This window comes from Ricinus communis, chromosome 5 (genome assembly GCF_019578655.1).
Source record: "Ricinus communis isolate WT05 ecotype wild-type chromosome 5, ASM1957865v1, whole genome shotgun sequence".
Taxonomy (NCBI): Eukaryota; Viridiplantae; Streptophyta; class Magnoliopsida; order Malpighiales; family Euphorbiaceae; genus Ricinus; species Ricinus communis.
The window spans coordinates 2618404-2638134 of NC_063260.1; the positions used below are offsets into that span (position 1 = coordinate 2618404).

The window sequence follows — 19731 nt, forward strand, 5'->3', positions numbered from 1 at the left end:
TATTTTCTTTAGAATATCCTCATTAGATTTTTTTATCAAATTTACTAGTTGAAAATTATATAGGTAAGCAGTTTAAGTGATGATTCTTATGTTAATTAATAAAAAAAATATTTTTATTCAACTAATAGTTAGAAAATATTATATTTTGAAACAGACAAAAGAAAAAAAAAAACCATGTAAAAAAATAAATAGAGTATATATTTTATCATTATAAAGGAATTCTTGTAATTATTAACAAAAATAAATAAATAAATACTAATACAAAAAGTTTTTTCTCATTCTATTAAGTGAAATTATGAATTAAAGTAAGTCATGAATATATATTGAGATTTGTTTACAATAATATTTTATATAGAAATAGTTTTTAGTTATAAAAAAATTTTGATCTCAATTTGAATTAATTGTGAATAGAAATCAATTTAAAATTGAAATAAATTATAGATTTATTTAAGATCCATTTTAAGAAAATATATTTTTATATAATAATATATATATAATTAAAAATATAAATTATATTATATTTTATAAAGTGAAATTAATTAGCAGCTTGATTTGTTTTCTGGCACGTCATTTAGCCATCATATTTAAAAATTGAAAAGATTATGAAATATACACATAAAGTAGACGTCACATATAAAAAATTATTTGAAACCAATAATTGAAGAAATTAATTAATTAAAAGTTATATCTTAGTAAATCACATTTCAAATCAATAGATTATAGGTTTTGATTGCGTACTCGAGACAATGTGACATCTTACATGCAAACCCAAAACCATAACATATTAATATATTTCCAAAAGTGTGAAACTATATAGTATTTTATTTTTATTCAAATCTCGATTTCTTGCCAACCATGGTTATCTTTGTTCGACGTGGAAATGCGGCGACCGTGAGATTATGGCTAACTGCTTAGGCTCACGTGTCAATATTTTCCTTTACTTCTTTTCTTTTCTAAAATAATGATTTAAATTAATTAATTCTTAAATGACATGATTTCTCAATTTTTGTTCAAATAATAATAAATTTAATTTATTAAAAGTTATCCCAAAAAACAAAAAATGGTTGAGAAAGATTTAGTAATGTCTAAATATAAGTTTCTGTTGGGCAGTGATTATCTTTACAGTTATTAAGAAAAATAGGAAGAACATCAAAATGGGGAAACCACAATTCTTTACTCATGTTTTCTATTTTTCAGGAAAAACTCTTTAGTCATATGAGTTGTAATTGATTGTCAGAAATGCCATTTAAACCATACTTTAGAAAAACTGCACCCATATAATATAATTATATGATAAATATATATATATCTTAATATTTCAAATCTATTCTTCTTAGAAAAAATAGTCTCACATCCACAATTAACTAAACTAGAAAAATAATTAAATAAAAATTTATTTCTTAATTATATAAATATTACATATAATATTATATAAATAAAAATCGAGATAAAGAAAGATGGACTGTATAGCATTATTCTTTTATTTCTACCGAATCTCTCAAAACTTAAAAGAAATTCTGCATTTGTACAACTTAAAATGATGCATGAAGCAAAGAAGAAGAAAATGTCAAGCTGCCAACTTGCCATTTAATAGAAATCAAAGGCTAATTGCCAAGGATCTCTTTGCATTTTATTCAACAGTTCAAACTTAGAAGAAGATGGTTTTATTTTAATGTTAATTTAATAATCATGGATTTTTCTATATTTTTAATGATAACATTTATTTTATAATTCTTTTTTTATTATAGGAATTATTAATTATATCTGTATAGTATTGGAGTTCTTATTTTCTTAAATATTTTTAGTTGCAAAATAGTGAGTGTGGTGAATTTTTTTATTTTTGTAAAATTTTCCTAATCAAACTCATTTAAAATCTAAAATTCTGTTGTAAAACATCGATAGAATGAAACGTGTTTAGGGCTGAATTATTAGTTATAAAAATGCTCCATTAATGCTATTAATTTTTTTTAAAAAGTAAATATTTTTTATTTGTTATATTAGTTTTAATTTTACTTTTAGCACTTTTATATTTAAAAGATAGAGATATTTATGTGTTTTAATGTTTAATATCTTTTAGATACATAATATGTTGTTTCTCATTTTTATATTATAAATATTAATAAAAATATAAAATAAATAATTTAACATTCGATTAGACATTCTATTATTATAATAAATTATCAGAATATATATTTTTCATTTTAATTAAACTAAAAATAATAATTTTTTAAATAAAATTTTAATATTTTTATAAATTCTATTTAAACTTTGTCTTTTAATTTATATATTAAAAGTATACTTATTTATTTGAATGAAATATATTTTTCTAAATTTTTTTCATTAATAAATAAAAATGATTAAAAAGAAAATTCAAAGTTGAGGCCATTGTATATGCTATATATTTGTTTAAATAAGATGTCAAATTCAAAGTTTGCCTTCAATAATTTGAGAATAGGAATAGACTCACCACACACATACTTTCTCTCAATTATTTTGGCCTTTGGCTCCTTCTCAATAATCAAATTCCTTTTCAAATGCCAACATGTCAGAATTCATCTCTCTTTTCTTCAGTCTTTGTCCATTCATATTTATGAATTTTGATCACATGCGCACACATATTATTTGGTTCTTTTGGATCTAACTTAAAAGTTAAAATCATTTTTTCCTTTCAAAGTTTAATTGCTAACCGTAGATTAATTAGGAATTCTGCTTAATCTATATATATATATACACATTGCTTAATCATTCTTTTTACTTGTTATAAAATTAGCCTTTGCTCTAATGGTAATTAAGAAAATATAATTAAACTGGGAAGTCTTTCCTATTAATTTATTTTAAAGTGTTATAATTTTCTAAGATATAGCAAAATGATTATAGAAATCTATTTGGTTAAGGACAATATATTAAAATTACAACATGTCATTAGTTCTAGTGTTGTTAATTATATATAAATTATTATTATATTTATTAAAGATAGTGCTAGTCAACTTTTTCATATATATATATATATATATATATATATATATATATAACGACTCTTTTATAAATAAAATAATAATAATTTATATAAAACGTGGATAAATAACTATTATCATCTAATTAAATTAAATTAATTTAAAAAATATAAAGATATTATTAGAATCTTTTTATGAATGCTTTAAATGAGATATTTTCTCATATATATATATATATATATATATATATATATATATATATCATGTTGATTATTAAACTCGAATCAATAATTATTAAATCTAATCATAAATCACTTTGAGGTTTATTGTTGAAAGAAAATTACTTAAAATTTAGTCAAGGTAGAAAGAAGTGAGTTTATAGTAGTTGCAACTTGCATCAATAATGCATAAAAAAAAAAAAAAAGTAATCATTCTTCATAGATACACCTTCCTCAGTTGAACTTGACCCAAAGAATCTTCAAATATACAATAATGTATACTTACAAATTTCTCCATCATTTTTAATGGATGATTTCTTTTTTATTATTATTTGGTAAAAATATTTAGGATTTAATATTCTATTGTTCCTTTTAGTATGTTGGTGCTTCAATATTTTATATTTTAAAACATAAAAAATAAATTATCAAAAAATTCCTCAGAAAAGTTGAATCTTGGCTGTAGATTAACCCTTTTTGATAAAAGGGATAATCATTTTTTACTTTGGTCCACAGCCACAATTAATTCCCATGTGGGATGCGAGCCCCATTTTCTTTTATTTTTGCGTCATGATAAAATTTTTAATGAGAAAGACCAGAAGTCTGCCCCATGATGTGGGAAGAGAAATCCTAAATGTTAAGACAGAAATGAAGCTTGAGAAAAAAGAAAATAAATATTTACATATGGCTTTTGACAATTGGAGAACGACCTCTAATCAACCCCATGGCTAGCTTATCTCGTCACCCAATTTATATGGCCATAAACCCTTCACCCACAAAATGGCTATCTTGTCCTCAAATTTCAATAACGAAGCCGTTTCTAGCTAGAGTTATTCAGATTCAAGCTCTTATTACAATTTATATATATATGTCACGGCCAGCTTAATACCTTGGGACCGTGTGGTGCTTGTCAAGAACGCAATCCGACAAGCTAACTAAAATTATTCGGGTAAATCTGTTATGCATAAAGAACAATATTGGAATTATTTGAAATATAGCTATAAACAGCATAGTAAGGGAGACCCATATAAAATATAACTTGGACTATTTTTATTATTTATAATAATCATATAATCAATACAACGGGACACATCGACAAGCATTCTTAGCATAGATACAAGAAAGGATTTGCAAGAAATAAGCACAAAACTAATATAATCAACGATTAGTTTTATCGTGTATATATATATATATAAATTAAAGTATACTCTATAATTAGGTGAGAAATGCAATGATTTTCAACCTTGTCAAAGTGATTAGTTAGCGTAAGTCGACTAAACCTGGCTGTCTAATGTTCTTTGCCGGACCAGGTGGAAGTTCTCGTAATAAAGCTTTCCCACATGTTTCATGGCTACCTTAATTTTAAAAATAAGGAAAACGATGAGAACTTCAATTTTTATTTAAATGTATCTTACACAGTTTTTCAATAAATTTGTAAAATAATATTATCGTATTTACAAATAAATAGTAAGATGAGATTGCTTTTAGAAATAGGCATCAGAATAAACAGTAAAATTAAACTTGTTATTTGTTTATGATGCTCCAATTACAATAAAATTGATAACGAAGCATCACAAACTTGTGATACCCGAGAAAGGAGGGTTTGATCAAATTCACATTCCACTACAATTGAAAATCTTAAAAAATATATCATGACTAGACTCTAGTTGAGGAGTTTGACTTGATCTAGGACTCTATTGACAATTAAAAAGACAATTTCTATTATAATTCAGACGACTTACGTCTATGGAGTTCTTCTCTCTATTGGAATGAAGAAACTTTCAACGTTTATATAAAGAACTATAATACAAAAGGGACATGCTATTTTACACACTCATTATACTATAAACCACATTTTTACAAATTACTGATTTAATCATCAGAGTAAGTAGGAGAACAATCTCATTCGGTGCTTTCTATCCATCTGTACAAGTATTTTGAAAATCGGATCAGCTTTTAGAAATCTTATTGATAGCTTTATTTGACTGAGTTATCAAAAATTAGTATTTTTTGTTGCTATTTTTTTAATAAACGTGGTGATGCACATGTAATAACAAATTAGTTGGCATGAGAAAAGATGAATAGGGCAGATACATGAGTGTTGGAACAAAGATGTGGATGTCTACTTTGTATGTATAGTAATAAATGCATATATATGAGCATGTGCAACATGTTACACTATATAGATGCCAATCCCTGTAGTTGCAATTATTTTAATTGAAGGTCCTTTATTGTCTCAAATATTTGCAAAGTAGCTTGGTGGGGAGTGGACTTGGTACATCCACACTACTTTATCCAATTTCAATTTTTGTATCACAATAGTCTTATCCACATATTTAGTAAAGCTACAATCGGTAATTTGTTTTCATCCTCTTGTGTAACATCAGCAGTGATAAGTTTGCATAATATATATATAAACCCGACCAGTTAAAAGAAATCTAAACAAATTCAAACAGTTAAGGAAGTCTAAACAATTTTGTTTGAATTTAAGCTCTTAGAACTAATCCTAATTGGATAAAGTCTTAATTACAGAAAAAAGAGTTTAACTAGAATGACAATATATATATAAATTTATAAGATTTAAAATTTTTTTGACACATTTATTTAATTTTTAACAAGTAGGATTATGTATATTATTTTTAATACACATTATTCAAGTTTATGTGTAATTTTATAATTTTTTTAATTAATTTATTAATTAATAAGTTACATTTCTAATTAAACACTCATTCTAAAATAGAATATTAATTAATATTTTAATATTATATTAACTAATAAATTAATTTTCTAATTAAATAATAATTCTAATTCTAGAAAATAACATCTTAAATTATATTTTTAATATTATATTTGATAATAAATTAATTTTTTAATTATATAATAAATTTCTCATCTCAAAAGTAGTGATATCAATTATAGTATTAAGTTATATAATTAAAATTAATTAATAAATATTTTTAAAATAATTTTTATATTAATTTTAAAATTTTAAGCAAATTAGGATGAAATTAAAAATAGTTAGTTTATTATTATTTTTTAAAATATTATAAATTACTATTAAATATTAAAATATATCTAACAACTTAATTTTATAATCGAAATAGTAATAACGGTTATACAACACATGAGTAAACCACTGATATTGTATAAAAAAAAAAACACAATTTCTAATTTATAGAAATAACGAGTATACGAGAGTTACATAAAAGGGTCTAACATGCATAATCCATCTCCGATGTCCATTAATTTACTTATTTTGCAGATAACATATTCTTAAAAATTATATTGTCCGATAATTCATGAAGTAGGACATTAAATTTACTAGTTTAAAATATTCAAAAATAGTCAAAAAGGGTAAAATGTAAAATGGCTTATATTTCATAGTACGAGGTATTGAACCTAATTTATTATTAAAAATAACAAATCAGTGATCAAACTGAAATACGTTAGAAAAGAATTAATATAAAATAAAAGAGACTGTCAAAAGAGTGTCGGCAATTGTGACAACCTTTGAGCGAATATACACGTGGATCAGGTGTGGGACCAATGGGAATCTTGCCCCTGGCCCCACAAAGTTCCTTAATAAGGTGAAATTAAAGAAAAACTATAATCAATTTATTTGAGTTTTGGCTCCACATTTATGGATTATATTTACCCGAAATTCAACAATCTTTTTGCTTTGTTTAAAATCAATAAATTTCTTGTCAAATTGGCAAAATAAATTATTAATTAAAATTAATATGACATCACTTTGTTAGAAAGTCTTCATATATTAATAGAGTCTATTAATAATTATTCATACTTAAAAAGAAAATAGTAATTTTTATTATTTTTGACAAATGATATAATCAACTATGTGTTAGAATCAATATGATATAATTTTTAATTTTTATAATTATTATTTATTAAGAGTCTATAACTAATTATTTTTATTAAATAAAACTATAACATTTCAACTAACGAAAAATCATCATATCTAGTAACAGGAATATACTTTGAAATTTAATTTAGTTTTAGAAAAACTAAAAGATAAAAATCAATTATGTAGAGATAATAATAAAAATCAAATATATATATATATATATCTTCTGATATAATTTATTATTTTTGAAATTATAGAGATTTAATATACCTATATTATATAAAATATTTTTATTTTATAAATTAATTTTTATAACTAAATAATATGAGAATGACAAGTTTTATTTATTCATTAAACTTATAAATAATATGTGGCACGACGCTGTTGTTAAAATATTCTTTTTATCTATATTTTTTCAAATATGTATATTAGGTTATATTTTTGTTAAGAATACTATAAATAAAAAGAAAAGAATCTTAAAATATTAAACATAATCCTACTATTGTTAATACACCGTTTATTGAATTTTATTATATGTATTTAATTTATTATTAATTAAATTATATATATATATATAATTTATTTAAAATAAAAAGTGTAAATTAAAATTATGTATAATAGTAATAATAATAACAATTCATGCAATATAGATAAACGACTAATATTGATGATCTCTATCTGCTACACATAAATTTACTTTAAAAATTAAAATAACATATATATTTTCTTAACTCGATGTTAATTATCACCTAATTAAAATGTATTTTAACGGATCAAGTTCTATCCAACCTGATGTTATTACTTTTTCATTATAAATATTTCTACTTTGAGAAAAATATATACTATTCTCTCTGCTTTCTTGCTGGATATTATATACAACTTATTTCTTTGTTGTTCCTGATATCTAGATACTCAAAACTACGAGGGCTAAGGAGAATTATTTTGTAAATCTTTAAAGATAGTGCATTTTTTTGATAAAATTAATTTAGAGCGTGCTGAGTAAGACTCTTATAGTTAGTAAACTTTTAACGCAGCTGCATATCTAAAATTCCAACTCGAAATTTTAGTTAAGCAATAAAAGACTGTTATCATTTTATCTATGCATTCTTGTGTAAAAATAATACAATTTATCCGATGTTAGATTCTCTTTATTTTGCAATGATTTATAACTGTTTCAATGACAAAATTAACTGTTTCAAAAACAAATTAGGTGTCTAATACATTGTGCTGAGAAAGAATATTTACACTGATAAAATAAAGAAAATAGTCATAGAGAAACCACAAAGGGAAAAATAAAAAATAAAATTTCTGTTGTTATGATGAACAAATTTGTCAAAGTATATTGATGTTATTAAAAGTAAAAAAAAGTATTTATTAGATAATTATAGTAATAAAAAATCAAAGCTATACACTAGCTAGTGAAATGGTAGAACCAAGAATCACTTGGAAAAGAAAAGAAAAAACTATTTGTTCAGTGAGATGTTTTTTTTAAATACAGACTTAACTTAGCAGTAGATCCATATTTTAATTTGAACAAGGTCTTATTTTTATGAAAATAAATAAAAGGTTATAGATGTCAGTCATTGGAATATTGCTGCTCTAACTAAACCCTAAAATGCTAGTTCGAGCTGGAGAGATCTATTGAAGATTACTGGAAGCTATTTCTTATGGGGATGAGGATGTGCTTGGTGATGTCAGACATTCTGCTTTTGGTCTCACTAGTGGATCAGTGGGAAAAGTTTAAGAGATCTGTAGTTGCTGACATATTAAGGAGAAATAATTGGTGTCTTCCTGATCCAGATGATGAAATCATTGAGCAGGATTCTGTGGTGAATATGCAAAGATACGGTAATATTATTAATAGGAAAGGGATTTAGAGCTTATAAGGAACAAAAAGGGCAAGGCATTCTGGCTCAGAATAGTATGGAATCCTAATTCCATTATAAGGAAACTCAAGATAAAAGGATAGATTGTTTAAATGGCATCTTTATGACTGATGATGACTTCTGTTATGCGGGCTTACGAAGGCAACACAGAGAAGATGTTTTAAATGTGATTTTTCCAGATATTGCAAAATGGCAGAGGTTAAATGCCTTCGGTAGAAGAGAGATCAGTATGTTTAGCAGAAGAAGCAAAGGGTCTCTGCCAGATAAGAAGACTGGGTTTTCTCTCAACTGAACATAATCCATGAAACTCCTGGCGAGAAGGTTCAGTTTTTTTAGCATGTTAGCTTTGAATGTCATCAAGCTACCAGTTAGTCGACTATCACATTCTGAGCTTCTTTTCTCTGTGTCCAATCTACATTATGGCTGATGGAGTCTTGGTCTGATATTCAGGGCTAACGCGAGAGGTCTTGAGTTCAGATTCCTGCTAATGGCATAATTAGGGTATTGTTTAAGATATTAGTTTAATGTAATTACTTTAGAGGAAAAAAAGGAAAAGATAAAAAGAAAATACTACATGTTGAAAGCAGAACAGTATAACAACATTAATATTATTCTGATCATTAATCGCCCTCAAAAAAGAACAAGAAAGAGGCAAAAAATAAAACTACAATTGGAAGTGAAACTAACATTTTTGAGATATACCATATTTCTAATTCCAAGCACAGATAAAAGAAAATTTGTGTCTGAAACTTTTGATAAACATTTTCTCATGTAGAGGCTTCGATCTCATCTGAATTCACTGTACTTCCATTTGGAGTATCATCTGGATGCAGCTGAGTAGAAACCTCATCTATTGCAGAATTCAACTGTGCAATCTTCTCAGTCAGAATTTTCCGAGTCTTCTGTAACATCATAATATCGTAACCAAAGACATTTCAGTGATAACTGTGCCATGAACCATAAAGACATGATGAAATGAAAAGTTTAATTTGTTATCAGTTTGGGTTTTAAAAGGGTCTGACCAGTCCATGAACCACAATTATTAATTCTACGATTAAATACCTAGTCTATTTATATGATAATGAACAGCCATTATATGTTGCACAAGCACAGGCCACAAGCCACAAGTGCACACAAAATTTGATGTCTAATTCCTGAGAAATTAAAGTGGGATTGCCTACTAATTCCACTTCCAACCACAGCTACAATACCCATTATAAACCTCAAGTGCACTTCAGTGAACCTAGACTTCTTCCATATGCTGATAGTGAACATGATTGGTGTGTTTACCTCCAAAGCTTTTTCCTCATCATATATGAACTTTGGCAGCTTCCTCATCAAATCTTTTCTATCAGCTCCAGCTAGCGCCTTGCTGATCTGCAAAATCGGCGAAACATCATCATATGAATTTTAGGCATGTTGCAGCCCCTTCCGTAGAATAGCAATAGTGTTATCGAAAAAGATAAATACAAAATGACAATGCCTAATATGCTTATTTTAGTTGACTGGAGATCTGAAGACTTTAAACCTAAGCCAGAAACAAAATATTTGTCATGTGGGCTAAAGATTTGAGATATTAATATACAAGTTATGACCAACTCTGTGTACAGTGCAAGGATTGAGAAAGAAGTTGAATTGAGAGAGACAGAAGATAAAAGCTCTAAAGATGCATCACATATAGCAATTTTGAAGACACAAGTCTCAGGATACAAAAGAATAGTCTTCAAAAGAATGCATACCATCAACCTCACTAAGTTAGCATAACAAAGACTTACTCAACACAGCAAATTCAATTGCCCATTAGATGGATGACCAAGTGCTACCTGTGGAGCATAGATGCAGCCTAATGTTCCAACCGCTATTCCTCCCAATACAAAGCCACCGATAAAGATACCTGCACTACTTGATAAGTCCCTTTCGCCACTGTATTTTTATAAGGGAAAAAAAAGATTATATTTGAGTTAGAAAATGCTGATTGGACTTCAGTCCAAGAAGAAAGATATCATTATGATATCCAAATGAAACCAAAAGAAGACTTATTGAAGATCCAAATAATTCCAAATGTAATAGGCGTCTGTTAGAAAAATGATGGAAAAGAAAATGCAGCAGATCGAAAAATGCACAATAAAACTTCTATCAAATATATGAAACAAAGAAAATCCTACAGATAAACATAATTCATACCATGTAAGATGTGTAACAGGAGAAGAAACTAACTGGAAAAACAAAATAGAGAAAAAATAATCTTATGAGATTTTCATCAATGTCATAGCTTTCATGTTCTAACTCGCATGGGTGGTGCTGTTAACAGGCAAACGCTTGAAATTCATGATCTTGCTAATTCTGTTGCAAAATGGTGGTGCATAGAACCAATTACCTAACTGAGACACTGACATTGTACCTTGCTTGAATGGAAGGTAGCCGCTTTGATTTACTGGAGAGATTACAGGGGCTAATGGATGAAATACTCGGATTAGATGGCTTCAAAGAAGAACCTAGATTACATATTTACAATAATCAGGGAGTTAGAAAAATCATTAAACACAAATATCACAATAAGAACACTTGGAGCATGGAAGGACTCACAAGCAAATAAAGAACAGCCATAACAGTTTCAAGTTATAGACAATGTTAAAGTAACAAGTTTGGAAGCAGGGAGCACATAATTTAGTTGTAAATCCTAAATAGGCTCCGGAAGGAACCTCCAGTTTACAATCAGCAAAAATAGAGAAGCTAATCAGTGTACCAAGTAGACTAAAGCAAACAACACATTTCCACAAGGATGAAAAACTTATACAGTTGCATGGCTTGACCATCTTCAAAACGATAGTGATCATTGAGAATTTATTGGATTTTCTACCTCGTAGTTCAGAACCCAGTTCCCAAAACAACAAGAGAATGCAAAAAAAAATAAAATATATACATATTCAGTAATTGAGCAATACCCGTTATATAATTAAAAGAAAAAAAATAATTGAGCAACGGAAATGATAATTATAACTGGAAATTACCAGACGTTTGAGGAGTTGTGAATGGAAGGAAGGGACTTGAAAGAGAAGTCATCTGTGGGCTTCCAGTGTAGCTGAATGATATGAGATGGAGAGGAGAAATGGGTCACTCCGAGCAGTTCCTCAGACCAAAAATTGCTCCGGCGTTGATTGCTGTGTTAAATATCTGCTCTATTCGATGATACCAATAACTAAATGGACTGAGACTTCTGCTCATTTTTGAATAGATCTTACAGAATGGCTCTGTACTGTAGGTAGCCCAATGCCCAAGTTTTTCACAGATCATACAGCCCACAATTTAAATTTAGAATCTGAAAAGTAAAAGAAACTTTTAATATGGTTTAGGAATCGATTATTTATGTAGGAGGAGAAGATGACCTCAACTTATGTACTGTACTTGTAACGTTGAAAAGTTCCTGAAAATTATAAATCAAAAATGTCGTTTTTATATTTTTGGTTTTTGAATTATTCTGAAATCTGTTTTGGTTAACTTTGCTATTGAAGCTATATTCAGGTAGTCGAAAGTTGGTGAATTTTAGGGTATCATGCTTACTTTTATATATTTATTAAATAAAAATTATAAAATTTTAGAGGAATTTACATAGAAAAAATTTTCTTATGATAAATTTATATAAAAATATTTTAGAATGTAATTTTATATAAAAATTATATATTAAAATATTTATATAAATTTAATTTAAATTTTATTTTTTATTTAATAAATACATAAAAGTATTAAAAAGTCATTTTAATTATATTACTCTAAAATTCGACTAAAAGTAGATCTATGTATAGAAATATTTTTATATATTTATAAATTTGGTATAATGAGTAGGTTATTAATGCCGCAATAAATAAGTTAAATCGTTCATAAATTGTTTGAATTCAATTTTATTTAAATTTGATTTAGTAAATGAACTGAATTCAAATTAAAAGCTCAACTCATTAATTTTGTAAGTCAAGCTCGTTTATAAATCCGTAATATGGCTTATACTAAAATTTTAATGTTTTGATTTTTGAATATAAGCATAGTTGTTTTTGCTTAATATAGGTAAAAAAATATTCACTAAAATTCATATTTCATAATAAAGTTATGAATTTTATTAAATATGTAATAATTTTTACAATAATTATTTTATATTTTTAATGAATTGATAAATAATTCAATTTTTAATTTATAGAATTAAGTATTTTTAGATTTCATTAAATTCATTTAGGAGCTCAGAGATAAAAAAAAGAAAAATTTTAAGGAATTCAATTCAAGTTTTACACGATAATAACCTCAAATCAAGTCTAAGTTTTCCATTACATTTTAAATTCATCTACACTCACAAAAATGGTTTAGACTGGTGCTCCCTCTTGACAAGGAGGGATGTCAATTTTGGCCATCAGTTGCAGGGATACTCTCTGCTTGCTTGGGAGCATTGTAGAAGTACCAAGCAGTCATGGAATGAAAGGACAAAAATCTTAAGATGCTAACTCAAGAAACACACTATGACCTCTGCAAGCAAACAAGCACTTGCTGCTAAAAAATTATCTTTATCTTGAAATTTATAGGAAAGGGACAGGGAAGATAAATTTGACAACTACAGGCTACACAAGAAGCAACAAGAATGACAGGGAAAGGCTAAAGACACATTCTCCTTATTCCCTAAAAGTCAGCTACTAGTATATCTACAGTGCCCACCAACTTTAGAATACAGTAAAAAAGAACTCCATTTGCATACCTAGTTTAGTTTTTCTTTTGGCCTGTACAATAGCCAGCATGAAATTATATTTATATAGATATATAAACTTGTACCTGAAGGAATCTGTGTTTCCACCTAAGGAACATACAGGAAATTCACCTGCAAAGTCAGCATTTATTCTACTTGGTGCAGAGTCTTGACAGTGAGAAAAAAAAGAGTAGAGGTGTATAGTCAAGGCAGGTGCGGGTTATGGAGAAAGTTCTTTGAAGGAAACTCCCACTTGGGCTGTTGCTCTTGTTTGTGCTATTTTTGTTATCATCTCTGTCATCAATGAGCATGTCATCCATTACCTTGCTCAGGTATAACTTCTTGATTTCATTGTTGATCAATTTCTGGTTCACTTTGGTATAAAATATCTTAGTCTAATTAACCAAGAATTGTTTCTGATGAATTAATTTAGATTTTGATGTTGATTCTCCATGATGACAGTGGTTTCAAAAGCGCCAAGGCCATGGCTGAGGCTCTAATCTGGTCTTTTTCTCCTTCTCACAGACTTTATGTTTCTATTATTTTCCTGGTTCCTGGTCTTGACTATAAAACTGAAGGTTTGACATGTTTAGTGCAGAACTGATGCTGCTGGGCTTCATATCTCTGCTTATAACAGTCGGCACAAAACCCATCTCTATGATATGCATTCCTGAGAAAGCTGCCAACATCATGCTTCCATGCAAAGAGTATGACAAGGATGATGATAGTGAGAAAGATAAAGACAAAGATAAAGGTGATGATAGAAGAAAATTATTGTGGTATGCTGGAGATGCTATGTAGCGTCGAGTTCTTGCTCCAGCTTCAGCTGGAGATGATTATTGTTCCAAAGATGTAAGATTACTGCAATTCAACCAGATCTTAATCTCACTCTAGCTGTAGTTGGCTATAAAGATATATGAGTTATTATGTATGGTGAATCAATTGCAGGGTAAAGTACCATTAATTTCACAATCAGGGGTGCATCAATTGCATATATTCATTTTTGTGCTTGCAGTCTTTCATGTACTCTGCAGTGTTATCACCATTGCTCTTGCAAAGGCTAAGGTACATGTGCCACTATATTACTTTCCCTCTCTATGCCTTGGTCACTCAGGTGAGAATATAAACATATCCCAGACTGACAAACAACTAACAGCTGAGTGCCTCTCTCATGCTGCAGGAGTCCGTTTAAACCCTGACACTCCTTTCTCCTTTAAAAATTTATGATTTACTAAAAAAGAAGACGAAAAGTAATACAAGGATTAACAATTAAGCAACATTGTAGATGGGGTCTCACATGAAGAAGGCAATTTTTGAAGAACAAACAGCAACAGCTTTGAAAAAATGGCGAAAGGCCGCAAAGGAGAGAAACAGGCAGAGGAAACCAGCAACAGAAGCTAATTCATGTGGATTCATGGTCCAGAGAGTAGCACAGCACCAAGTAGAGGCACTTCACCAATGCATCTGCTTCAGAAGTACAAGGACAATTCAGCAGACTTAGAAAGTGTATTGAGTTCTCCTGGAGCTTATTATTTTGAAACTGAATTGTCAGAGAATGGAGGCCGATCCACTCTTCTTTAGTAATGAACATCAGGCTGCAAGAGAAAACTTAAATTGTAGAGAGTCAGAGTGCTGAATTCTCTTTCTCTAACAATTAGAACATGTTACTGTATACAATGGCATTCTTCTTGTTGTGATTTTTATTTATTTATTCGTAGGAGGCCCAATGGTCGTGGGTTATACAACAAGTGGTAGCCATCTCCTTGCATTTGCTATAAAGGTGAAATCTCACGTAGTATAGAAGTAAGGATTTAAACTTAAGATTTTATCTCCCAAGATAATGCCACTTTATTCTTATTGTGATTTATCTTAGTGAACGGAGAAATATTGATAAGTCGACTCTATACTATATTACGTATCATAATATTTATAACACTACATAATTTGATGGTAATTTAATGATATAAGTACAATATAAAATGACTTAAAATGTAATTCTCTTACGTTTTGAGAAGTAAAATCCGCATATTATTAGCCTTCATAAAAATTTACAATTTAAGATAATAGAAAATTAAATATTGTAAATTTATAAATAACTTAAAATAAAAAAGATTAGTACAAAATATATATATTAATATAAATATTATTTAAAAATACTTAAATTCTTACTCTAACAAAATAAAAAGATTAATTAATATTTCTAATTATTTTTATTAGACATTAAAATTAAATTATGTAAAAAGTTAGATACTTTTACTCTAACTCATTACATAATTACTTTTTATATTTTTTGATTATACTACAAAATTTAAGGATTTAAGTTTAAATTTTTTTTATTAGACTGAATTGACTACTTTTAATAAATTATTAAATAAATTAGTTAAGAAGTTAAAATTTAAACTAAATTATACATGAATAGAGTCGGTGGATCACATTTTATATGATTTAAATAGTAATTGGTGCGTGTGTATAAAATTTTATGAACACTCCATGTAAAGGATCGAAAGAACATTGTCTTTCGAAAGTAACTAAAATTTGAAATTCTATTAGTTATATTTTATTATTATATTAATATCATCAAATGTAAATGCTAATTTCAGTTAAAATTAAGCATTCATATTTACTTATATTGTCGTTATATATGTGAAGAGATTGCATAAAATTAAATAATTATGCATAAAATAGATTTTAGATATAGATTATTATCCATATTGGTAGTATATAATATTAATGAATTAAACAAAAAATAATTTAATCTTTTAATTAATATTAGAGATTCTTTATTTATTCTACCATTATTATAATCAACTAAACCAAAATAGTTTAATTTTTTAATTATTTCAATCTTTCATTGTTCTAGGTTTTCTTCGATTTCTTGAATCATAACATCGTATCAGAGTAAGCATCTTCATCCATGGATGGTGCTCGTGATGCGATAGCTATTACATCTTTACGTACTAGGTCCAGTTCAATAAAAATTGTTATCTTATCCAATAGTTGATTTGATAGCAATTTAGTAATAATAGTATAATATAAAAATGATTTAATTTTTATTTTATATTTTAAAAAGTAAAATCATTAATTAAATTTTTGTATTTAAATGTAGAACACAAATCATCTCAATTGATAATACGTTCTTTGTTGTCATATGAATCAACTTAAATGAAATTTTATGAATTCTTAATTTTGAAATAAAAAATTTTACTAAAATTACAGTGACATAAATGGTTATTAATATTATATAAGTTATTCATGTATTTAGTATAGAATTTATCTATAACATTTAGTATCCAAGATATATTTTTATTTTCGTGTTTATACTTTTTTTTTTTTTGAAATTTTTAATTTTAAATATAAAATTTAAAACATCAATATCGAAAAGCATATCATATATTAGTAAATTCCTAAAACTATTTTCCTACAAATTATTATTATTAAACAATTTTATGTTATAAAATTGGTTCAAGATATTGTAATAGTAATTACTAAGTAAATTATTAATAGGTAACATTTTATTAATCTAAATAATAGATTAAATTTATATAAAAAATTAGAAAAGAAAAACACTACAAAAATAATAATTTACTTATTAAATACATCTAACAATATTTATAACATAAATAGTTTTTTCTTAAAATAAACTTATTCCTTCATCCTGCTCCTTTTTGGAGGTTCCCATTAGTCTCTCCTTGCAAAAACCCTTGGGGTAATTAGAGACACAATCTTACTTCAAATTAAAATCTTAAAATGACGTGAACCCTTAAACAATGAAAACTAGTACAAATTCAAAACTTCGTTAAGGAATATTAATTTAGTTATGAAATCTTCACATGGCAGCACCCTGTGGATTAACATTTTAAAAAGGTATAATTATATTCTTAGTATCTCAATTTATCGAGAGATAATAATGAAGTGCTTAAATTTTTAAAATTAATAATTGAGTGCGTTAATCTATAAAAAAATAACAAAGTAATGTTTTTTAGTATGAGACTTTCAGGTTCTTCTTAAATTTTTACAGATATAAATGAGAGATAAAAAATTATTGTACACGTCAAAAACTAAGATAAATTCATTAGTGATATAGCCTTACAGTAATTTTATCTTATATGACTCTCTTTCTCTAATCTCTATTAATCCTCAATTTAGTAGTCATCATCTCTAATCTCTAATTCATGAATCCTGATTGCACTATACAACTTTACTGAATTTGTAAAAACACATTTATATATGATGGATAAGTTTATCATTTTATTATTTTTACAACATATCTTTACTATATATCTCTTGTTTTTTATCTCATTTAACATCAGAAAAATCCATATTGGTATTTATAATATTTGACCTACTAAAAACACTATTTAGTTTTTTTTTTTTTTTACAAGTTGCCATATTTAATTGTTAAAATTTTAAAAATTTAACCATTCAATTATTATTTTTTGACAAATTTAGACACCAAAAATATAATTATCCCTTATAAAAATAACTAAAATTGTATAGAAATTTTTCTTTAAAGAAAAATAAGTTTATCTTTTATGGTTTCTTACAAAAGTACGGGAAAGTGGAAAAAAATTTTTACTTTTACGGTCAAATTTTTCTTTATGATTTTCTTTTTCAAAAAATCTTATTTTTGCGATTTGTTTTTTTGGAACTACACTCTGGTATTTTTTTGATATTTTATTAGTATTTTTTTAGTATATTTTTGTTACCTTTAAATAATTTTTTTAGTTTAATTTTAATTATACCTTCGTGTATTTTAAATTGTATTTGGTATATTGATAGGTACAAATTATATATAGATATTTAGGGTATTTTAGAGCTTTAATGATATGTTTTCTATATATATATAGAGAGAGAGAAAAAAAAAATAAGTGTTTATACATCACTTAAACTTAATTGTCTATTTTCAGATAATATTAACAAAAAAAAAAATACTAAAAAAGAAGCTTAATTGGTTATGTTATATGTCATTTTATGATATTGATAAAATCTTTGTGCCTGTAAAATAATAAAGTACTTCTTTATACTCTTATGTCATTTTATGATATGATTATATCATATCTTAAAAATAGATCTATTAATGAGTTTAGATATTTATCCGGTCCGTCTAAAAATTTTCAGACTTTAAACATTTATTTCTTATATTAAATACATCCAAGCTCAAACATGTAAAAATTAGCTTGTTAAACGGTTATAAATTTAGGTCGACAGTAGATGCATATTCCAACATCCCCTCCCAAGTGCAATTTGCCCTCCAGAAGATATGTCGATCATGCTAGCTTAAGTTAATGGTCCTTAACCATGTCCCACTATAGTGACACAGTATGAGCAAGGCACAAATTTAATGGTTCTCATACATAAGACTCCACACTCAGGAGCTCGCCTTATTTTACGTCAATGCCACCTTCCAACTTTGGTTTTTAGATAACTTTGTCGTGTTCTAAAATTTACAAGAATACAAATGATTTTCTAATGTCTGTATCAATTAAAAGATACTGTGATGAAAAAGATAGGGCAACTTGATGCTTACAACAAAATTGTTAATTAGTCTAAATCAAAACATGTTTGTATTATTTGGTTGGTAATGGTGGGAGCACAAATGGGAAAAGCACTACAGGATTCCAAAATGGGTCCCCATATATAAAGAATCAGAGACAGCTTCCATTCCTAAATATGGAATTAAAACATTGTTAACAGTTCACATGATACTAAATTAATTATATGTATATATATAATTATTATTATTATTATTATTATTATAATTGCTATAAAATTAAACTAGTAGTATTAATTACTTTTATTTAACTAGTGTGCCAAAAAGATATTTATTGAACTGCAAACGTAGAAGATTTGGTATCTTCCCCGGAGATTGAAGAGCGGGATGGGATCCGATGGGCCCGTCAGGGGACATTAAATTCGTTTCTTCCATGAATGAGTCCACATCCAGCTTTTGAATTTGTGTGTGTTTTTGAGCCAATCACGGCACCCAAATTAGAGATTGATGTTTGACGAATTTGTTACCCATGTGAATGTTTATTTGTAATTACTGCCTACATTGAATTGAATCTGAAGTCTTTCCCCGTTCCTCGCTCCT

The 19731-nt window shown here is 27.0% G+C and overlaps 2 protein-coding genes across 7 annotated transcripts; one reads left to right on the forward strand and one right to left on the reverse strand.

Annotated features, from left to right (window-relative positions):
* Window positions 1-9474: 9474 nt before the first annotated feature.
* LOC8281332 lies at window positions 9475-12235 on the reverse strand. 2 transcript variants are annotated; one of them, XM_015720853.3, is made up of 5 exons: window positions 11929-12235; window positions 11295-11412; window positions 10741-10840; window positions 10208-10294; window positions 9475-9819 (listed from the first exon to the last, which is right to left on the reverse strand). In XM_015720853.3, exons 1-5 carry the CDS (start codon window positions 11978-11980, stop codon window positions 9685-9687), a joined length of 492 nt encoding a protein of 163 aa, XP_015576339.2. In that variant the 5' UTR covers window positions 11981-12235; the 3' UTR covers window positions 9475-9684. The 2 variants fall into 2 exon arrangements, with proteins under 2 accessions (XP_015576339.2, XP_002521740.2); XM_002521694.4 differs by having other exon boundaries at window positions 11319-11412; window positions 11929-12218.
* A 1477-nt stretch (window positions 12236-13712) lies between these two features.
* LOC125370142 (MLO protein homolog 1-like) lies at window positions 13713-15375 on the forward strand. Of its 5 annotated transcripts, XR_007216031.1 has the most exons (5): window positions 13713-13972; window positions 14103-14144; window positions 14239-14492; window positions 14589-14705; window positions 14821-15375. XR_007216031.1 is itself a non-coding variant. In XM_048374692.1 (3 exons), exons 1-3 carry the CDS (start codon window positions 13944-13946, stop codon window positions 14439-14441), a joined length of 279 nt encoding a protein of 92 aa, XP_048230649.1. In that variant the 5' UTR covers window positions 13713-13943; the 3' UTR covers window positions 14442-15375. The 5 variants fall into 5 exon arrangements, 1 of the variants encoding a protein (XP_048230649.1); XR_007216032.1 differs by having other exon boundaries at window positions 14074-14144; window positions 14234-14492; window positions 14589-15375; XR_007216030.1 differs by having other exon boundaries at window positions 14074-14144; window positions 14589-15375.
* The last annotated feature ends 4356 nt before the right edge of the window (window positions 15376-19731 follow it).

What these genes read in the sequence shown, in the direction of transcription:
- LOC8281332 (XM_015720853.3), bottom strand. Translation starts at nt 11,980, where the DNA reads ATGACTTCTCTTTCAAGTCCCTTCCTTCCATTCACAACTCCTCAAACG. An exon ending in CACAACTCCTCAAACGTCTG is followed by an intron (nt 11,413 to 11,928) that starts GTAATTTCCAGT and finishes TATGTAATCTAG; the next exon opens with GTTCTTCTTTGAAGCCATCT. An exon ending in AATGTCAGTGTCTCAGTTAG is followed by an intron (nt 10,841 to 11,294) that starts GTAATTGGTTCT and finishes ATAAAAATACAG; the next exon opens with TGGCGAAAGGGACTTATCAA.
- LOC125370142 (XM_048374692.1), top strand. Translation starts at nt 13,944, where the DNA reads ATGAGCATGTCATCCATTACCTTGCTCAG. An exon ending in TCATCCATTACCTTGCTCAG is followed by an intron (nt 13,973 to 14,102) that starts GTATAACTTCTT and finishes CCATGATGACAG; the next exon opens with TGGTTTCAAAAGCGCCAAGG. An exon ending in ATGGCTGAGGCTCTAATCTG is followed by an intron (nt 14,145 to 14,233) that starts GTCTTTTTCTCC and finishes TGACATGTTTAG; the next exon opens with TGCAGAACTGATGCTGCTGG.